Here is an 18965-nt window from a genome sequence, read left to right as displayed (position 1 = left end):
AGGTGTATTTAGCAAATCACACAGGCGCTTCAGAGTATTTGTGCTGCAGTATGTCTTTTAACTGCTGTCGATGATTTTTGCTTTTTTTTTTTTTTTGCAAAATTATGCTGTTCTTCTTGCGTGACAGTCAAACTACAGATGTGGTCTCACATGTAAATCTATTACACACTGAAGCAGGACTTTAAAAATGTACATTTCAATCCTGGTCGCAATTGCAGTGTCTTGTCAAAACGTACAAGAACAGTTCACAAGTTTAGGCAAATATTTCTCTAAAACGAACATGTATGTAATGGATTTGCTTATCTGTTCAAAGAGCAAATCATTTTGATTAAAAAATAGCAATAACTAACTCATTCTTTGCTGCACTTTCTCTTTTTGTTTGGTAGGTGCTGGTCACACGTTGTTCTGTCTAATTTCTTACAGTTGCATGTTAAATAAGCAGATATCAGGGTATCAACTGACAGCCAATTCAGCCTAGTGGCCGTTGATCCTTGACATGTTTGTGCAGTTACTCATCCAGACACGAGTTCTTATTGTATTAAGGTTGTGTTCTAACATGAAAAGCATTGCATTAATTCATCATTTCCTTGTAACCTTATTCTTATCAAGATGGATAGGCCAGCAACGTGCCGTACACAACATGGTGTGTTTCTATGCTTTCCGAACTGTCTGAGCTGGTACTGACATATTTGCAGTAGCTTCTTGCTAATTAGTTTGATCACATCAGCAACAGATGAAGTTCAGAAGTTGTGAATTGACAACATTGTCCTAAGCTGCCAAATTGTTGGAGTGGTTTAGAAAGAAGATCAACTTTAGCCATTACTATATAAACTGCTCTAATGTAGTGTATTTGTCAGCTTGTGTTTTGTACAGTAGTAGTAAGAAAATGAATACTGCTTTGAAATAATTCCTTTCAAGGAGTATTTAAAGTTATGGAGCCAGATTATCCATTTTTCCAGTTTCTAGTCTTTATGCTAAGCTAAATCGCTGCTAGATGTGGGGTTAGGGTTTGTAATGCTTGGCTAGTAAGTTAGCAAATTTCTTGATATTTTGAGCTCTAGAATGGGCTGGTGTGGAGATAAATGCTGTGTCTTAGTTATGCAGTAGGGTCATTGAACCAGTGATGGAATGACAGGCTGTCTTTGGCATTTTCCGTTTTGTCAACAGTGTTACCTTGCTTTGTTTTTTTTTCTCCACCAGGGACAATAACAGCATGTGATCTTTCCATAAATGAGTGTACATTTTGTTTTCTTTGTTTTATTATTCCAAAGTCCAGCTACAGACCTCCAGCTAAATGTCTAGATAGATTGAAAGTAGAGGGTTTGTACACATGTATCTATTCAACCCATGATGAGCTTTCTATTTCTATTTATTTACGGCTGTGAATTAAAAGTTGTTGATTGACGATGATTGAGGTCTGGCCTCACCCACTCCACAACATCAACATTGTTGCTTGTTTAGCAGTCGTTCCTTTGTGGCTTTGGCTTTATTTGTGCAGTTGTTGTCTTTCTGGAAAATAAATCATCTCCTAAATTCAGTCGTTTTGCAAGCTGCAGCAGGTTTTTCCTCCACCAATAAAGAAATATTCAAAAATCTGGAACATGGTGTTTAAATGAATCATCGTGGTGTTGTAAACTTGGAAGGTGGAGTAATAACATCTGTGACTCAATTGGACAAGTCACTTCCATTTTTGTAAGCTTGAAAGAATGACGTGTAATGAAGTAATGCGAAAAATTGAATTGAAAATAATGTGTGCTACTTTTTGCTGTTCAAATATATATTAATATTTCTTCTGATGCATCCTCACCATCACAGTGTACATAGTACTGGCTAGTGTCTTCAGTATAAATTTTAAAAGTTTGCAGCAGTCTTCGGTGTTTTGTGCAGTATCAATACTCAAATACCAGCAGCTCTTAAAGCCTTAGGTTACAGTCAAAGGTTTCTGTGCAGCATGTAGCCTGTAAGAATATAATTAACTACAGAATTTTTCATTAATGTAAAAATGTATCATGTTGTAGCTTTGTTTTGTTTTTCTTTCAATTGTTTCAAAATGTAAATAACCAATTATGGCTACAGTATTGTGGCAATTTTGTGTTAGCAAAATTGATTTTATTTTTTTCAAGGGATTATATCGATCGTTACAAAAATCAAGATAATGGGAGCAACCTGCTAAAGAGCTGTGTTAAACTCTGTAGTTTCGCTACGTCACTGATGCTCATTGACTCTAAATTAGCATAGTTTCTGCCAGCAGCTCTTATCCTTTAGAATTAGTTTGCCCTAGTTTTAAATTATGGCGCTAAATAATAAAAATGAAAACAGTCCTCACATGGTGCAGTAAAATGGACATTTTGCAAGCCTAAATAAATCGTTTTCATTTTTTTTCCATCTCAGACGGTGTTAACTGATAACTGTAGTTGTGACATCTGTCATCTCAGGAGCAGAAGATTTGGATTGTGGGACGTACCAAATGATATGCCAAAAGTACAAGCTATGAACACTGCTCCGTTTGCTCTATGATGGGATTTTTTTTAGGGTAATATGTTGTGTATTGTGGATTGGTATCAATCAGTATAATGGAAATATAAAATGATGTTAATATAATTTGACTCTTAAGTGTATAGTGTGTATGGATTTGTTGTGATAGAGCCTGGGTATTTTCAACAACAGTGTTCTGTAATTTGTGAACCACTGTGGAACAGTTGTTTTGTGTTCTTAAATTACTTTATGTTGTACGTTGTAATCACTGTAATTGGGTCATGTTGACCTAATTACAGTGGTGGACGGTGAATACTTGAGTCATTGTGAATCATGTTGTATTGTGAATCTGTTTCTCTTCCTTAAGTAGGACATTTTGTCCTATAAAAACTTTTTTGTGCTTACCTGTCTGCAGACAAGGTGTGGCACTTTCTGTATTTGTTCTTTTGACTGCCGTGGCTGAATTTCTTTGTGTCCCTGTGCTAACTATTTTACCTCACATATTTAGATTTTAAAAGAAAATCAAATGGCTTATTAGAGGAGAGTACAGTTGACATGAACCTTTAATAATGTAGGAAGGCTTTGTTTTTATTTTTTATTTTTTAAAGAGGAGACAGAATTATGTGATAGATGATATGAGAGAGAGAGAGAGAGAGAGGGTCTCCTATGCTGTTCATTTTGTGTGCATGCTCCTCCCCCTTGGACTTGTCTCCAAAATGGCCTCTGTTCTAGTGAAGTGAAAAGACTTTGTTGAGCCTGCTGGTAATTTGAGCCTGGTATTCATGGCCAGAGGAACGAGCAAAGCAGGGAGGGAGGCGGTGCGGGAGGAGAGGAGAGGAGGGAGTGAGGTAAAGAAAGGCTTTCCTTCTTCGTATGGAATTTACCTCCCTAGCTCACCGTCTGGTTCTTTTGGAAGAGGCCCAAATAGTGACTCCCTTTGTGAGTTAGGAAGCAGCAAGTTGGCTATTTTTGTGAAGCGGCGATCAACTACAGGGATACTCAGCAGCCAGTGGTTTTTGAAAAGGCTCTGAATGAGGCACCCCGGGGTCCACTTCAGGCCATCATGTCCAAATATGTTGCAAACTCAAGTTAACCCTTCACGTGCTGGTCCCTTAAAAAGGCACAGTGCCTAAATGGCCACAATTCTCAGTATGTTCTCATCTGTATGTCTCTGTTCCTACTCAAGACCTTCGTGGTGGAGCAGAAAGTCCACCTCGCTGACATTTCTTGTTGCTACCTACCTAGCATTGTGTATCCAGCTGGATGGGGTTGACATTCACAGTGAGTGCGACTGAACTGACCTTGACATTATTGGAAGTCCCCTGTCTTGCTGTGGTTGCCTCGGTGCCGGAGCGCAAGGGCAGCACTGACTGTAGCCAGGGGACCACCACAGAAATGTCATGCATCCTGTTGCTGTTAGTTCACGTGGCTCTCTGCTGGTGAAGCTGTTGGTTGGGGGCTGTTTTTGGTGTCAAATACATGATTTGCTTTTATGGACTGCAGTGAATCCTGATCACTTCTGGGTTGGTGAGGTAATGTATTTGCATGTGTTTGCCCACGGGATGACCTTGCCGTAAGCCAAATCCTCTCCTCGGCATGTGAACAGAGCGCAGGAAGGCCCGTTCCTCTTTCTGCAGCCGTGGCCGCTGCCTCGAGCTCTGATTCTGTCTGGGCGGGCAGGCGAACGAGGCGGGGAGGAAGAGGGAGCAAGCGAGGAAAGAGCAGAGGAGTGTGGGTCAGTGTTTCAGCAGAGTGTGGTCACATGACAGGAGGGCCGGGCTTCATGTTGGATGACTCACACCTCCAGGCGTCTGGGTGGAAAGCGCCTCCTGTTGGTCGTCTTTGTTAGTGTATCCTAATGGGACTGTAAGCAGAGCTGTAAAGCCCCTGGTTGTTTGTCTGCTCTTTGAATAGTCTTCCCCTCCCTCACCTCCATACTGGAAGCGTCTGTATAGATGAGACACCGGCCTATCGCACCGTGTCCATATGGAGTTATCATTTTAGACACAGGCGGATGAAAAGCTGCTTCATAAGGCCTCCATTGTGAACATGAGTCAGCAAATTTGGGTATTCATTCAGTGTGAGAGGATGGGTTCCCTCTGTGGTATTGGGGTTATGTGGTCGTGGCAACCTTCTGTCTGCATTCATCTGAGGAAGGTGTGATCTCTGATAATGTTGCCCTATTTATATTTGACACAGTGGTTCCATTTTTGAACATACCTTTACTTTCTGTTCTATCTGAGACGCAATAGTAAGTTACCAGTCAGTGAACTAGTTGTGTCTGACCAGTGACGATCTCTGGAGAAAGAATAGTTTAAAATAATGCCATTAAAGCAATTAATTTACTAAAAGGCACTGACTATAAATGTTTTGGAGCCCATTAAAAGATATGGCTTGGTGTTTAAAGGCATTTCCGACCAAACATTTTCCTCCTCAACTAGTAGCTGTTTATATATGCGGAAAATGATTTGAGTTCAAGGCGTGATAGAGAATGTCATAAGGAGGCTAACATTAAAGGGAAATGGAAAACCATTGCTAACAAATATATATAAATATTACAAGTGCAGGCTCAAAGCTTGCAGCAGCAAGGCTAGTTTTGTAGGCTAATTCTTCTGAATGTGTCTTGAAAAAACCAGCAAATAGACTGAACATTCTCTCAACATAATCAAGCAGTGCGTCTCAGATCAATGAAGCTCATCATGTCTTTGATAAGTGGCCACAGAAACTGTAAGACCCCACCTTTCTTTTGCCATCAGCCTCTGTTTGTCCTTGCCAGTTCCAAAAATGACACTCAAATGCTGCATCTGTAATTCAGCGGACCATCAAAAAAAATCTCAAAACTTTTTACGAGCCTTGTCTGTCTCTTCACTTGGCCTCTCCATATGCTGCATGTTCTCAGACTGGGACAATTAGCCTAAACCAAACTGGCTCCACCTGCCGAGATGTGCATGTCACCTTTTTGTGGTCATCCTTTACCCAGTAAATTATCCCACATTTTGGATTTACTGCCTATTGTATGTAATTACTGTCCAATAACTACAGGGACCAGCTGTGTAAAGGATAAAGTCTGTCGGACTGTTTTTACTACCTGTGGTGCTTGCGTTTGTGTTGTTTTTTTCCCACGGTCAAACCCCCAATGAAAACTTGGTTGACTTAGTCTCCACTATCAGCTCACATTAGGTCAACTACTAGGGGGTAGTGGGACTTCTCTGTTCTAAATCAGTGGATAAGTATGTAAACTTTGAGTGTTTTCCCCTGAGTTTCGTTTCTTTTCAAACAGAGGAAAGTCCAGAAGAACCAAATTGCATCACTAGAAACCACAAAAGAATGATCGCTGTGCTTATTGGTCGTATTCATCTGGAAAGGGGCAAGAAAGTAAATACAAGAGGAACGTTCTGTGCTCTGAATTAACGAGACATCAGGACTCTCTCTGGCTCGTTGTTGCAAAATACTACTACAGGCGTATTCTGCCACATAACAGAATGCAAAGCACACCTGTCTACAGGAGCCATTTAACTCAGACTTGCTGAGTACGCCTGACAGTTGGATTGGCTCAAGGTCAGATCGCTTTACCACCATAAACGAACCACTCAGGGTTTGTTTGGGACCACACCAAGACCACCTCCTCTCTGGGGTGTCGGTGTGGTTGTCTCCATCCGCTCTGGAGCGCGATCACACCTGCCATAACAAATCGTACCAAGAGTTAAAACAGAACAGGGTCCAGTTTAACCGGACTAAAAAACAAATGTGTGAAAACGCCCTTTTCTTTCCAATAGTATGTGTGCTCAAGATTGGTGACGACGCTGCTGCTTTCCTTACACAGTTGCAAAACTATTCTGTAGTAGCACACTGTGGAGCTAAAACTGCTTTCATTAGAGAAGTGGGATTAGATTGAATTTGAATTCACTGGTGCAATGTTACGTCTGTGCTTTTTTTGTGCTGTACAACATCAATAGTATTATTTCGGTAGCGTTTGTCCAGTAGTGCAGGGTTTTTCCGTCTGTCACATGATCTGCTGAGTTATGCAGTTGGCTGTTTGTCTGCATGCAGGTCACATATCTGCTCGTAACTGACGGTCTTTTGTCTCTCCGTCCTCAGGTCCCCCATGACCGTGAGCCGTGGGCTACGGCTCGGCGGCGCCCCACCTCTGGAGCGGTCTGTCTGTGTAGCTGGGACCCTGTGATTCCCCTCCCCACCTCTTCTCCTCCCCCCCATCCCATCCTGCCCCTCCCCTCCCCCTCCCTCTCCTCCTCCCCCCTCTTCCCCCCCTCCCACGCGTCGCTGTGCTGGACGACATGAGCATAGTAATCGCGCTGGGAGTCACCACACCTGAAACGTCTTACTCAGATATGGCTGCTGGATCAGAGTGAGTAGCCGCCACCAGCTCCAGTCGAGGTGTCTCCTTAAAGACAGATTTTGTTTCTGTACGTCTACCTGTTAGAACAGTTTACTTTGCAACTTGCTTGCTGATGTAGAGTAACTTTGATAAAAGAAGGGCAAGAGTGGCAGGTAAGCAAACTACCTGTCTGACCTGATCATCTGCACCACCTCCTGTAGAATATGCATCCATATAAGCAGCAAACCTGACAGGAAAAGAAAGTTAAAAATGTTCCTGCACAATATCTTTGACCTACTACACATCACATTTTTTAACTGCAGCGACCTTCTAAATATTTCATATGAGTGTGTAACTTCACACAGGCTGCAGAAACAAATATAAAACAAAAGCCAAAAAAAATTCAATAACCAAAACTACTGAAATAAGTAGTAGAAAGATTTCCTTTCCTGTTCTATTCCAGGTGTAGTGTCTTCAGTTCCAGTCAATGAAAAAAGCTCAAGTTATTTCCATTTAAAATGAGATGTTGTTGTCATAATTAGTCTCAGCACACCACTGCGTTGTTAATGCAGGTGTACAACTCTGTGGCCCAGATCAGCACAGTGTGTTGGCGCAGTGTCACTGAGTTCTCCGCTATGTTTACGTTCCTCTACAACCATAGCAAATTGGGTTTTGACGAATATGCTTCCTTCCAATACGTTGTCAGTAGTTGTCTGCAGAGTCTGCTGGAGAGATCCAAACAAGATGGGAAGTGCACTAAACTTTACCAGACAGAAAGTAAGGAAATACAGCACATGAGTTTCAGTCAGACTGGTTACACATGAACTTGAACCCGTCTACAAATGAAGCAATCTAGCACTGACGTCTGCATAGGGCCTAATGATACACTGGTATTTTGTCTTCTCGTCAAAGCCACCTTTTCATGGCTGTTTTAAGATAATGCTGAATTGTGTGACACAGCCGAGTGCTGTGTGATAAAGGGTGCAGTTATCTTTTTATCACTTTGGACAACTCACCCTCAGGAGCCTATTTATCACCCCCTGTGTTTTTTTCTGATACAGTAATCATTGGTGATTCTTATCCTGCGCAAAGATGCTGAACTTTTCCCCACATTCCTCCACATTGGGTCTTAACTGTTGAGTAGTGTCTAAGGAAACGTGCACAGACAACCTCAGTGCGAACAGTTGCCACTTCTCTGTTGGTGAGCTTGCTTACATGACTGAGGTTATTAGGAATGCCGTTGGCCTCCCTCCCATCCAGCCCTGTTTACGGCCCCCTTCAGTTTCCTCCAAAACTCAGCAGGCAGGGTCGATTCTTACATGAGAAAACGCACCGTGGCTGCTGAGATACACAAATCCTCTGGTTCAAACAACATTTTGTCATTTTGATTCTCTTGACATTCAAGTTTGCTGCACAATTACAGTGTGAGGCAGGATAAGGCAAGGTTGTTCACTCGCTGGCCAGACCTTAACTAAAGGGCAAAGGAGTTGCATAACATAATGGCGGCCCACATTCCATTTCCTAAATTGCCATTCTGCTAGGTTGGTGAGCAACTTCAGAGTCGTGGTGCCATCTAGTGACTGACTGATGTCGCTTATTATAACTGGTGTTTACATAAGAGCTCTGGAAAAGTACAGTGGAAAATATCTACTGAATTATGTATATAATTCTTCAATTAATATGTTTTTTTTAAAATATATTTTCCAGCCCTGAGTCAGTTGAAGCAAGCCCTGCAGTGAATGAGAAAAACTTCAACAACCACAGCTGTGGGAGTGCACAGAGTCATGGGTATCGGGGACTACCATATGCTGTGAGTTCATACTGTTCTTATGTAATCATCAATTCTAATCATAGCATGTCTTACTGTATGAAATAAGTATTGCTCTGTATTAATAAGACAGTTGGCTACTTTGTGAATGTTCTGAAAGCTAAAAACAAATAACTCAGTTTAATCTATTCAATCTCTCCTTTTTTCTAACCTTTTCAAGGTTTGTACTCAATTAAAATAGTAAAGTAAGAGTAAAACTAAGGATTGCTGGTGCTTGTAGTTCCATTATGTACTTGAATGTCTATCCTGCTATTAGTCTTCTGTAACCACAGACTACTTTCGTTATTAACAGCTGTACTGTTTCACATACCTGTTTTTTTGCCCTCATTTTCATTCGTCTCCATTTTCCGTTTCCCTTTTTGCCTGAACACCCGTTGTTTGAAGATGCAACAGTCTTCCGTTGTGTGTTGTCAGGATCACAACTATGGCGCGCCCCCTCCCCCCACCCCACCCGCCTCCCCGCTCTCCCAAACCATCATTCCCCGCATGGATCTCAACGGCGTGGTACGCAGCTCCCGCTATCACGAAACTGCTGAGGACAACTCAGCCGACAGCGACAGCTCCTCAGAGGAGGACGGCGCCGTGGCCAGCTGGTGTCACTGCAGCCTGACGCCAGACGACCTGCTCATCAAATGTGATAACTGCAGGTGAGGAAGGGAAAATGTGTCCCGTCGGGATCCTGAGCATAAGATCCATCTGCTGTGACCGGTGCAAGTGTGTAGTGACCAGAAGGATTTCAGAAAGAACAGCAAAGCACAGTTCTGAAAGGATAAGATGACTAGTTATGGACAATTTTGTATTACAAATTCCCGCATCCTGCTTTTTAACATTGCAAGCATTGTTCAGATCATGACATCATGGCTCCATTTACATCCAAGACTAATTGCTCTGCTCCTGATTAAAACTTAACGTTCCTGGGCAGTGTCAAACTCACGCTGATGATGTGTTTTGTTGCAGAGGACTGGACAGGAGGAAAGGCGCAGAAGGGCAGCACAGAAAAGCAGAAAATGTCTCAGGTATGGTGGTTAACCTGAACCAGACAGTAGTTTGTAAAGTACAATACAAATCAAGTTTTTTTTTCCCCCCTCCATTACATCTGATTAACATACCAGTTGTTGCTTTGATAGCTGGAGAGAGCAGTGCAACAGAGAGTGGTGATGAAGAGGTATCACCCTCCACCATCTCCTATACGGCCACCCAGCATACGCCCACTAGTATCAAGCTCACTGTCAACCGGGTCAAAAGGAGCAAATCCAAAAAGAGGAAGAAGAGCACGGAAAAGGCCCGTGGAACGCCGAAGGGCAAGAAAGTTAAGGTACGTAAAGTGTAACGTGTGACAAAAAAAAAAAAAAACAAGAAAATGTGTTAGATGAAGGTCCAATATAAAGCTTTTATTTTTGTTACAAACTTTCCACACTGAAAATAACATTTTTGCTGGTGGAATCACATGTATCATGCACATCTATTTATATAGGTCTATTTTTCTATCTTTCAGGCTTTTAGAGAGGGTTCTAGAAAATCCATGAGGATGAAGGTAGGATTGCAGTTAAGCTGGCATTTATGTCATGTTTTTCGCTCTCTGTGAAGTCAAGCTCTTTTCACAACCCGCTCCATCTTTTTTTTTTTCCCCCCCCATGTAGAACTCAACCACAGAGGCGAATGTGCTGGATGAGAACACAGCAGAGGGATGGGAGAGCAGAATCCGCCAGTGGACTGACCAGTACGAGGAAGCTCTGGCCAATCAGTACAGCGCCGATGTCCAGACGCTGCTCCAGCTTCACCGAGCTCCCAGCACCACCGTCTCAAAAGCAGAGAGCGGCACCACCACGCCGCCTTCCAGCGCACAGATTCACGTCTCGGTCGACGCCATGGACACAATCAATCGCACAGAGCTGGCCTGTAACAACACGGTGCTGGGCTCACAGATGCAGGTCAGCAGCTCCACATTTGGATCAACAAGTGTATTTATAGAACTATATGGCAGTAGTACTGTAAGAGTTGCACTATGATTTGCCTAATTTAATCCAGAACTTTACAAACATAACAATGGTTTATGGTTTATTTTTTGATGAATGTAGAAAGTAAATCATTAGGACATAACATCTGCTGGTTTTACAGTAGTGTCTGCACATAATCAGTCAAAATGATGTGATCGTACCTTAATAGAACATGTGGGATGTTTTCCTGGAGTTGCAAACACATTATTTTAATGTTTGATGTGTTGTTTGCAGCTGCAGCTCGGCCGGGTAACACGTGTGCAGAAACACAGGAAAATCCTCCGAGCGGCCAAGAACCTGGAGCCAGACACACTCATCATCGAATATCGGGGGGAAAGTCATGCTCAAGCAGCAGTTTGAAGTCAACGGGCACTTCTTCAAAAAGTAAGAGCTCACAGTATATGAGTTACTGGACTAGTAAGCTATATGCAATATGGCATTTTAGGCAAAGAAAAAGATTACATTCACCAACATTCCAGCGTTATCTTACCTTTTGCATCACCTCTGTACGGTTTTTGATTCTGTTTTGCATCCAGACCCTACCCTTTTGTGCTGTTCTACTCAAAATTTAACGACGTAGAGATGTGTGTTGATGCAAGGACCTTTGGAAATGATGCCCGATTCATCAGGAGATCCTGTACACCCAATGCAGAGGTCAGAGATTAAGATTTTTTTAGTATCTCCATGCTTGCCGGTTAACTGACAGTCTTTCTTTCAGTTGATATTTTGCCACTAAAATAGCTCATTGAATTCTCTTTCCCAGGTTCGGCATATGATTGCTGAAGGCATGATCCATCTGTGTATCTATGCCGTCAGCCAGATCACCAAGGACGCTGAGGTCACCATTGGATTTGACTACGAGTTCAATAGCTGGTCAGTTCTGTTCCTCAGCTCACAGCTCTGCCATCTCACCTTCTCTGAATCAGCCACTGAAAGCATTTTCTCTGGTGTAACCTTCTATTTTCTCTCGTAACTACCAGCAATTACAAAGTGGACTGTGCCTGCCATAAGGGCAACCAGAACTGCCCGGTGCAGAAGCACAACCTGAGCCCCAGGGAGAGTTTGCTGAGTCCCCCCTCCTTGCCGCCTCCCTCCCCTCTGGTTGGTGCTGAGACCCGACGGAGAAAAGCTCGGAGGAGAGAACTGGAGGGCGGTCTGGCTGGTGACAGCAACCAGACCCTGGACCAGCAACAGGAGGCCAAAGATCTACAGGGGAGCAGTGACACGGAGGTATAAGTCTTTCTAGCGAAGATGAAGACATTTTCCAAATAAATCTGGTCAGCACAACATACAGTTTTCTTCAGATGAAAGGCCAACAACTAATATTCTGACCGCAAAGGGAAAATAAAATGTTCTCTTTGCATTATTTATGCCTGCTGGTTAAGATGTTTTCCTCATGTGCTGTCTGTCTGTGCAATCAGGAGAGGCTGCTGGATGAGGTTAAGGTGGAGGAGGGAGAGGAAGGAGAGGTGGATGAAAACGGACTCATCATCTCCAGTAAAAGAGTATGCCATTTCAATTATTTTTCAGTACAGCTGTATATTATATTATATTATATTATATTATATTATATTATTATTTCAAAAGACAAAATATTTCAGGTAGTTCTCTGACACTGACTTTTATCTTTGCCTATTTATTTAGACTTTCAACAGCTTGGACAGGAGGAGGAGGAAAGTAGGAGGAGCAGATGTAAAGGAGGAGGGTGTAGAAACTGAGGATGGGGCAGGAAACCCCACAGGAAACACCCCTGTATCTCACAGTACTGGTGTGGGGGTCAGCACACGACGCACCACCTATGTCATGGTCAGTGACAGAAAACACGTTGAGCTATCTGTTGTTCTGCAGCATCGAACATACTTGACTCTTCGTATTCGTACATTTCTTACAGGAAGTGCCATCTATTGAAGAAAAGGCCTCATTACCCAACCTGCCCGCACCAGTTGTTCCCCCTAAACCTGCGAGGCCTACCAAGCCTCGGCCTAAAAGTCGGATATCTCGCTACCGGTCGAGCTCATCCCAGCGTGCCCGGCGGCAGCGACAAGCCCTGGCCCAGCAGGCTGCGGCGGCTGCTGCTGCAGCAGCGATGGCAGCTACTCCTACATCAACCGATCAGGGCGTCACTCTGGTTGAGGAGGGTTCTCAGGGCCCGTATGGTGCTGAACATGGCCACGGGGAGAGCAGCCTGGGAGGTCATCTCCTAGATGGAGATGGTCAGGGCCTAAACTGCATAAACAGAGGCAACCTACGCTACCCCAAGACCAAGAAGGTTAGACTTTGCAGAATTTGTGCAACAGTTAACTCAACTCCCCTTTCTTAATCATATTCATTCTCTTATGTGTTCTGCAAATGGAGAGTAAATTAATGTTTCCGTTTCTTCTCAGTACCTGGTGACAGAGTGGTTGAACGACAAGATCCCTGGAGGGGAGAGGGTCAACCAGGAGGTGCCCGTTGAGCGCCCGCTGAGGATAACCACTGACCCCACGGTGCTGGCCACCACCCTCAACATGCTTCCAGGCCTCTCCCACTCATCGCTCATCTGCACCACACCCAGACACTACGTCCGCTTCGGCTCCCCGTTCAACCCCGAGACCCGCCGGCCTCGTCCACTGCAAATGGACGGCACTTATGGCTGCTACAAAAAGGTAAACAGGCATCATATAGAGATGGCAAGAATATGTAAATATAAAATGTACGCAAATGTGGTCATCCTTAGGGGATTTACATTTAATGCTAGTGCTGTTTACAGGGCCTTAAACGGCAACTTTAAAATTTCTCAAAGTCGAGAAATGTTGCAATTACCAAGTATGTTTTTTAGACCCTCCAGAAAAACGCGATTATGCCATTGCATGAATTCCCGCATTAATCACCAAAATGCCGCTGATTATGTGGGGGTCAATTATTTCCCAAAAGGCCGCATAATCCCCGCAAAACAGTGCATAATTCCTGCAAGAATCTCACATTTCCACGAAAAAAGAGAAATATGCGGGTCCCGCTTGATTTCACAATTTCCGCATAAAATGAGAAAACTATAACCAATATAAATGGAGTTGTGAGTGAGTTTTTATGTGACGCCCGGCCTGACATCATCAGTTCGCGCATTCACACACACAGTAGAAGCACGAGCTGATGCAGAGCGCAGCACCAGTGTTGCCAACTTAGCGACTTTCTCGCTAAATCTAGCGACTTTCCAAAGTGTCCTCGCGACTTTTTTTGTCAAAAGCGACTAGCCACAAATCTAGCGACTTTTTCTGCCGCTTTGAAGACTGACAGGAAAACTCGGATCATTCTGCAGTTACTGTTTTCAATGAGCAGCAGGTGCTGTTGTGAGCTCCTCCCCCTCCCAAAGCACAGGCTGTCAGTCCAGTAACCCCACAGCAGTCCCAGTGTCTGATTAGAGGACACATCCCTCCGTGGCCAGACGGCAGGTGAATCGTGCATATTTTTGCATATTTCACAACTATTCGCATACTTTGCAACTTTCCGCAATTTCCCCGCATAAAATGGCATAAAAACCCTGCATACAACCATTTACCATTTTACCATATTTATTTGCATAATCAAGGATTTTTGCCCGCGTTTTTCTGGAGGGTCTAGTTTTTGTTGAGAAACTAGGAAGAGGAAGTTTTACCTTGAATTGAACATTAAATTCTTTTTGTTCTCCTTAAAAGTGTAAATACAAATATGTTAAATTCTATCATCCATACTTTTCCTTTTACATAACACCCAAGGTTTTCAGAGGGCCTTGGTTAAGTTAAAGAAAGTTTTCAGTGTAAATCCTGCATAAGCCTCTTTATTCTCGCGTCTTAATCTGTCATTTCTTTGGTCTCGATGCAGAGATGGATCAAGCAGGTGGAGGATGAGAGCTGCTCAGCCAGTGTAGAGGACGGCACGGAGTCCACCTCCTCCCAGCAAAGTACCAGTAGCAGATCCACCCCCAACCCTCTGTGTAGCGGTATGTGCATCACCACCTCCCTCTGAATGACTCATTTCCTGCTGCATTTTCTGAAACCACCAGGGCAAACAGTGAAACATCAACACTAAGCAACTGGTCGCTATTACTACTTGAACTTGATGAAGGGTGTCTTCATTTAACTGAAATCCAGGTCAAAGCGTTTTGTATTCTTCTCTTCTTGATGCTGTAAGTGCATGTTTTAACAACACTGTTCTCCACATTTCTCGTTGTTAAAATCCCAGAACTCAACGCACCGTTTAAAAAGCGCCGCTCCAAGTATATGACAGAGGCCACACCAGCACCTTCAGACCACCTGCTTCGCCCGCTGTCGCCCATCACGCCGCCGCTCCCAGAGGACTCCCTCCACCCGTTGCTCCACCCTCCCTCTCTGCTGCCCAATGGCTTGGTCTACTCACCCATGCCCTCACTGCCCGCCAGCCGCTGCAACACGCCACTGCAATTCGAAGTAAGGGACACGACTACATGAAAACCTACAAACAGCTCCTGACACCGTACTTCACAGTGATGTACATTTCTAAAAAAAATACTAAAATATTCCATTGACAGAAGTATTCAGGCACTTTGTTGTGACACTCTGGTCCTTCCTACTTATTTCAGTGGTTCTTGAGATGTTTTTACAACTTTGTTAGAGTCCACCTGTGCATGATTGAAGTCACTGGGCATAAAGACACTGTTTACTGGTGTATGTCGGAGTGAAAACCAAAACAGGAGGTGGAGTAAATTGTCTGTAGACTTATGAGACAAGATCGTATCAATGTATAAATCTGAGAAGAGGGTACAAGAGACTGTAGAATTGGAAAGGCCCAAGAGCACGACAGCCCGCATTATTCTTAGATCAAAGAACTCTGGAACCAACAGCAGTCTGGCCTTCCAGCCAAGCTGAGTAAATGGGGGTGAAGGACTTTAGTCAGAAAACTAAGAACCCAAGAATCACTGTGATTGAGATCCACAGTTCTTTGTGGAGATGGGAGAACCTTACAGGACACCCACCAGTGCAAAAATGTGAGAAGACTTGAAGCAATGCTAAGTGGAGCATCACAATATTTCTGGAAATATTCAGTTTGTTGTGAACACTCCACAAACCTGTTTTTACTTTGCTGTTGTAGACAAACAGGAATAGATTAACAAAATGCTGATTGTGTCCAGTGTTATCTAGTATGGAAAAATGCATCCAGTTACATAAGTAACCACCATATGAAACTTAATGAGTCCTGTATGTCCAGTTTCTGATGTTATTCTCAGCCAAATTTCAGCTGTATATCCATTTAAATGTTTTTTTTTTTCTTGTGATTATTCAACAGATGAGTACAACACCTATGATTACCTTGTAGATTGAGAATGATACTATGTGTTTATTTTAATATGTAGCAGCGTTTATTGTGTGAGCTCATTTAGTTATGTTAAATGGTATCTGGGGATCATGTTAATCACTGATGATAAACTGTTGTTTGTATGCAAATTAACATTTTGGTGCTCATTGTAAACAGATATGGATGTAACACACTCATAAGAACTGAAACACCAATCAACACTCTACATCTGACATTGTCGAGAAGTGCTAGATCATGTCTAATTGAACATTTTCTTACAGATATGAGTTGAGTCGTAAAACTTGTTTAACTCCTGCCTCAGTTTGAAGTTCACTGTGTAGTGGAAAAGTGTCACTGTCTAACAAGGAGCCCTGCATTCATTTATACAGCAGGTTAATCCCTGACTCATACTCATTGCAGCCTTTGTGATTTGTTAGTTGCATTGTTTGAAACTGATCAAACCTACTGTTAGGTCTCTAAAAGCCTTTGTTTGTCCCTTTAGAACATATCATCTCCCGAGGCTTCTCCTGTCCACAGGCCGGAGTCCATCTCTCCAGAGGTACGTTCTCATCTCTCCGCTACGAACTCACCCTACAACAAGCTAAGTGCTCCTGCTTTCTGACCGATTTCTCTCTGTCTGTTCCTCCTCCACCTGCAGCCGTGTCTTCAGACAGACTTTGACGTCTCTCGGCCTCAGTTCCCGGACTTGTCGCTCCCCTCCAGCTTGGAGAGCCCCGTGGCCGTGACCTCGGATGACTTCTCACTTCCTTCAGGCCAAGACTCCCAGGGCCCGTCGTCTGTAGGGACCAGTTCTCTTAACCCAGTGTCATGCCCTTCCTCAGACCTAAACCCCCAAAACAGGGAGCAGGCCTTCAGGACAGAGTTCAACCTCATATACACCTGCTCGCCCCTCAACGCAAACCTGGGGAACCCCGTGGCCACCGACCGGCGCCTCTCTCAGTCAGAAGGAGGCTTTTCCCCCGCTGAGTCCTTCCACAGTTCCATAAGCTGCCAGGGACTCGTTGGAGACGTGGGCCCTGGCTCCATGTCGCCCTTCGGGGAGCCCCATTACATAGGAGGCTACCCAGACAGTGGCACGCCTCCTCACACCAGCAACCCTCCGCAAAAGAAGAAGGCAAGTTCTCCACATTTTAACGATAACGGTGTGAAATTGTATCAAAATAGCTTCACAGGTAAATCTGTTCCTCTCGAGCACAAATGACTTTGAATGTGATATGTGCCAACTGAGAAGCTCAGCCTCATTATGTGCTTTGCCCCTTTGCTCTGTGTTTGCCCGTTGACTTTGTCTTAAATATATAACTGGTCCCTTGTGTCAGGTAGTCGAACCCAAACACAACAGGCACCTAGAGGGACGTATTGCTTTCTATTTTATGTGTTTATCTGAAATGATTTCGACTCTGTAGCTTTGACCCTTCCTCCCTTCCCCTCCTTACCTCCCCTTCCTCCTCCCCCTCAGTCCTCTTCCTCGTTGCTCCTTGACACTCTTTGCCAAGTCTCTCTTCCACTTTTCTTCCAAGGCAGAGGGCCAACCAGCATACCATTAGTCTGCTGACAGGGAAGCCAGATTACCAGGCTATAGCTGTAAGAAGTGAATACAAGCCAGTACAAAATATGGTGAATATTCTCCCTACAACTACATCTTTAGAAGTGTGCATGTAAATATTGTTTCTTTGCATCTGCATACAACACCCACCCCATGCTCTGACAACTCCGCCCCCCCCTTCCCCTCCTTCAAACCCACATTGAGTTACGACTACATAGTTTCCAGAAGGAGTTTTGAGTTAATACGTCATTTTTAGCCCCAAATCATCAAAGTGTGAAAAGGTTTCATCCATTGCCTTCAACACAAGAGGCCGACGGTTCATGAATTGTCATGATGGTGTTGGGATGAAGCTCATGTGTCGTCGCTCCATCTCATCACATGGCTCTTTCCAAACTGCGATTCATCCACGTCTGCTGCTGTAAACGAAGTTAAATCTGTTACGGTGGTTTACAGCAAGAAAAAAAAAAAGTAGTATCACAAGGCACCGTGGGATACTTTTGGGGCTCAGGGTGAAATAAAAAGGGAAAGAATGGTTGTAGGTTTTTATGTTTTTCCTAGCAACATAAATTAGATGTTCTCACCCAACAAAAATAGGACTGCAGCTAATCCATTATTTACATTATTTGTCAATCTGTAGTTTATTTCCATAATTTCTGCGCCAAAAATTTTAAAAACAAAAAATATACTATCACAATTTTTACAACAAAAAAACAGGAAAGTTTAACAAATGTGATGCTCAAGTAAATTAATGTTTTTTGTTTCTAATTGCTTGGAATCATTAATCAATTGTCATATATAGATGCCATTAATTTTCCGTCAGTCTGATTTCTATTCTTGTTGTTAGTGATGTTGGTTCCAACCTCACATCCATAAACTCTGGCCAGATATTTATACTGAGAATAGATGAATCGCACAAACATGTAGAAGATATATGACCGTCTGTCCCTCAGGTTTTCTTTCTCACAGGGACCCATGTAAATTCAGTAAAGTAAATAAAAATAAAGTTGTCTGTGTAGATCCTCAGTCATCCAGGTCACTGAGTAACTACTGGAGATTCAGTTTAAAGCCACTTGATTTCTCTTTAAGGGTCTTATAGGTTCAGGAACCTTTAAGAAATATCCAGCTGCTTTTTACTCAAGCTCCTAGAACTAGACTTAAAGTCATAATGAAGATGCAATTCTCTATTTCATTCTCTGATTTAAATTTAATATGCAGCAAAAATACAGCTAGGTCAGTTGATTATTGTAGACGACAGATAAACAGGAGTTAATGTATTTAAATAAATGTTGGTAAACCGAATCAATAGTTTGGAAGTTCTGACAGATTCATCAACTTATATAATTCACTTTAAATGGAATAAAAGTGAAAGTAAGCACCTGATATACCGTCTATCAGGCTGTAGGGGAAATAATTTGACCATTCAACTTTGTTTAGACTTTACAGTCAGCTAGGTTCTAAACACATCTTTATTAGATCGCG

At 43.1% G+C, this 18965-nt stretch overlaps 1 protein-coding gene across 1 annotated transcript in view; it reads left to right on the top strand.

Moving 5' to 3' along the window:
• setd5 (SET domain containing 5) overlaps window positions 1-18965 on the top strand; it is a 36206-nt gene that overhangs the window by 7419 nt on the left and 9822 nt on the right. The window contains 20 exon segments of the mRNA XM_051948455.1: window positions 6574-6841; window positions 8519-8621; window positions 9024-9286; window positions 9597-9655; window positions 9767-9954; window positions 10135-10173; window positions 10280-10570; window positions 10871-10966; window positions 10968-11020; window positions 11173-11290; window positions 11400-11509; window positions 11617-11866; window positions 12058-12141; window positions 12281-12442; window positions 12528-12905; window positions 13021-13281; window positions 14474-14591; window positions 14834-15057; window positions 16425-16481; window positions 16581-17057. Coding sequence (XP_051804415.1) covers window positions 6771-6841; window positions 8519-8621; window positions 9024-9286; window positions 9597-9655; window positions 9767-9954; window positions 10135-10173; window positions 10280-10570; window positions 10871-10966; window positions 10968-11020; window positions 11173-11290; window positions 11400-11509; window positions 11617-11866; window positions 12058-12141; window positions 12281-12442; window positions 12528-12905; window positions 13021-13281; window positions 14474-14591; window positions 14834-15057; window positions 16425-16481; window positions 16581-17057 — 3402 coding nt within the window. The 5' untranslated portion in view covers window positions 6574-6770.

Source organism: Acanthochromis polyacanthus, chromosome 5 (assembly GCF_021347895.1).
Source record: "Acanthochromis polyacanthus isolate Apoly-LR-REF ecotype Palm Island chromosome 5, KAUST_Apoly_ChrSc, whole genome shotgun sequence".
Classification (NCBI taxonomy): domain Eukaryota; kingdom Metazoa; phylum Chordata; class Actinopteri; family Pomacentridae; genus Acanthochromis; species Acanthochromis polyacanthus.
This window is presented reverse-complemented; position numbering and strand designations above follow the sequence as displayed.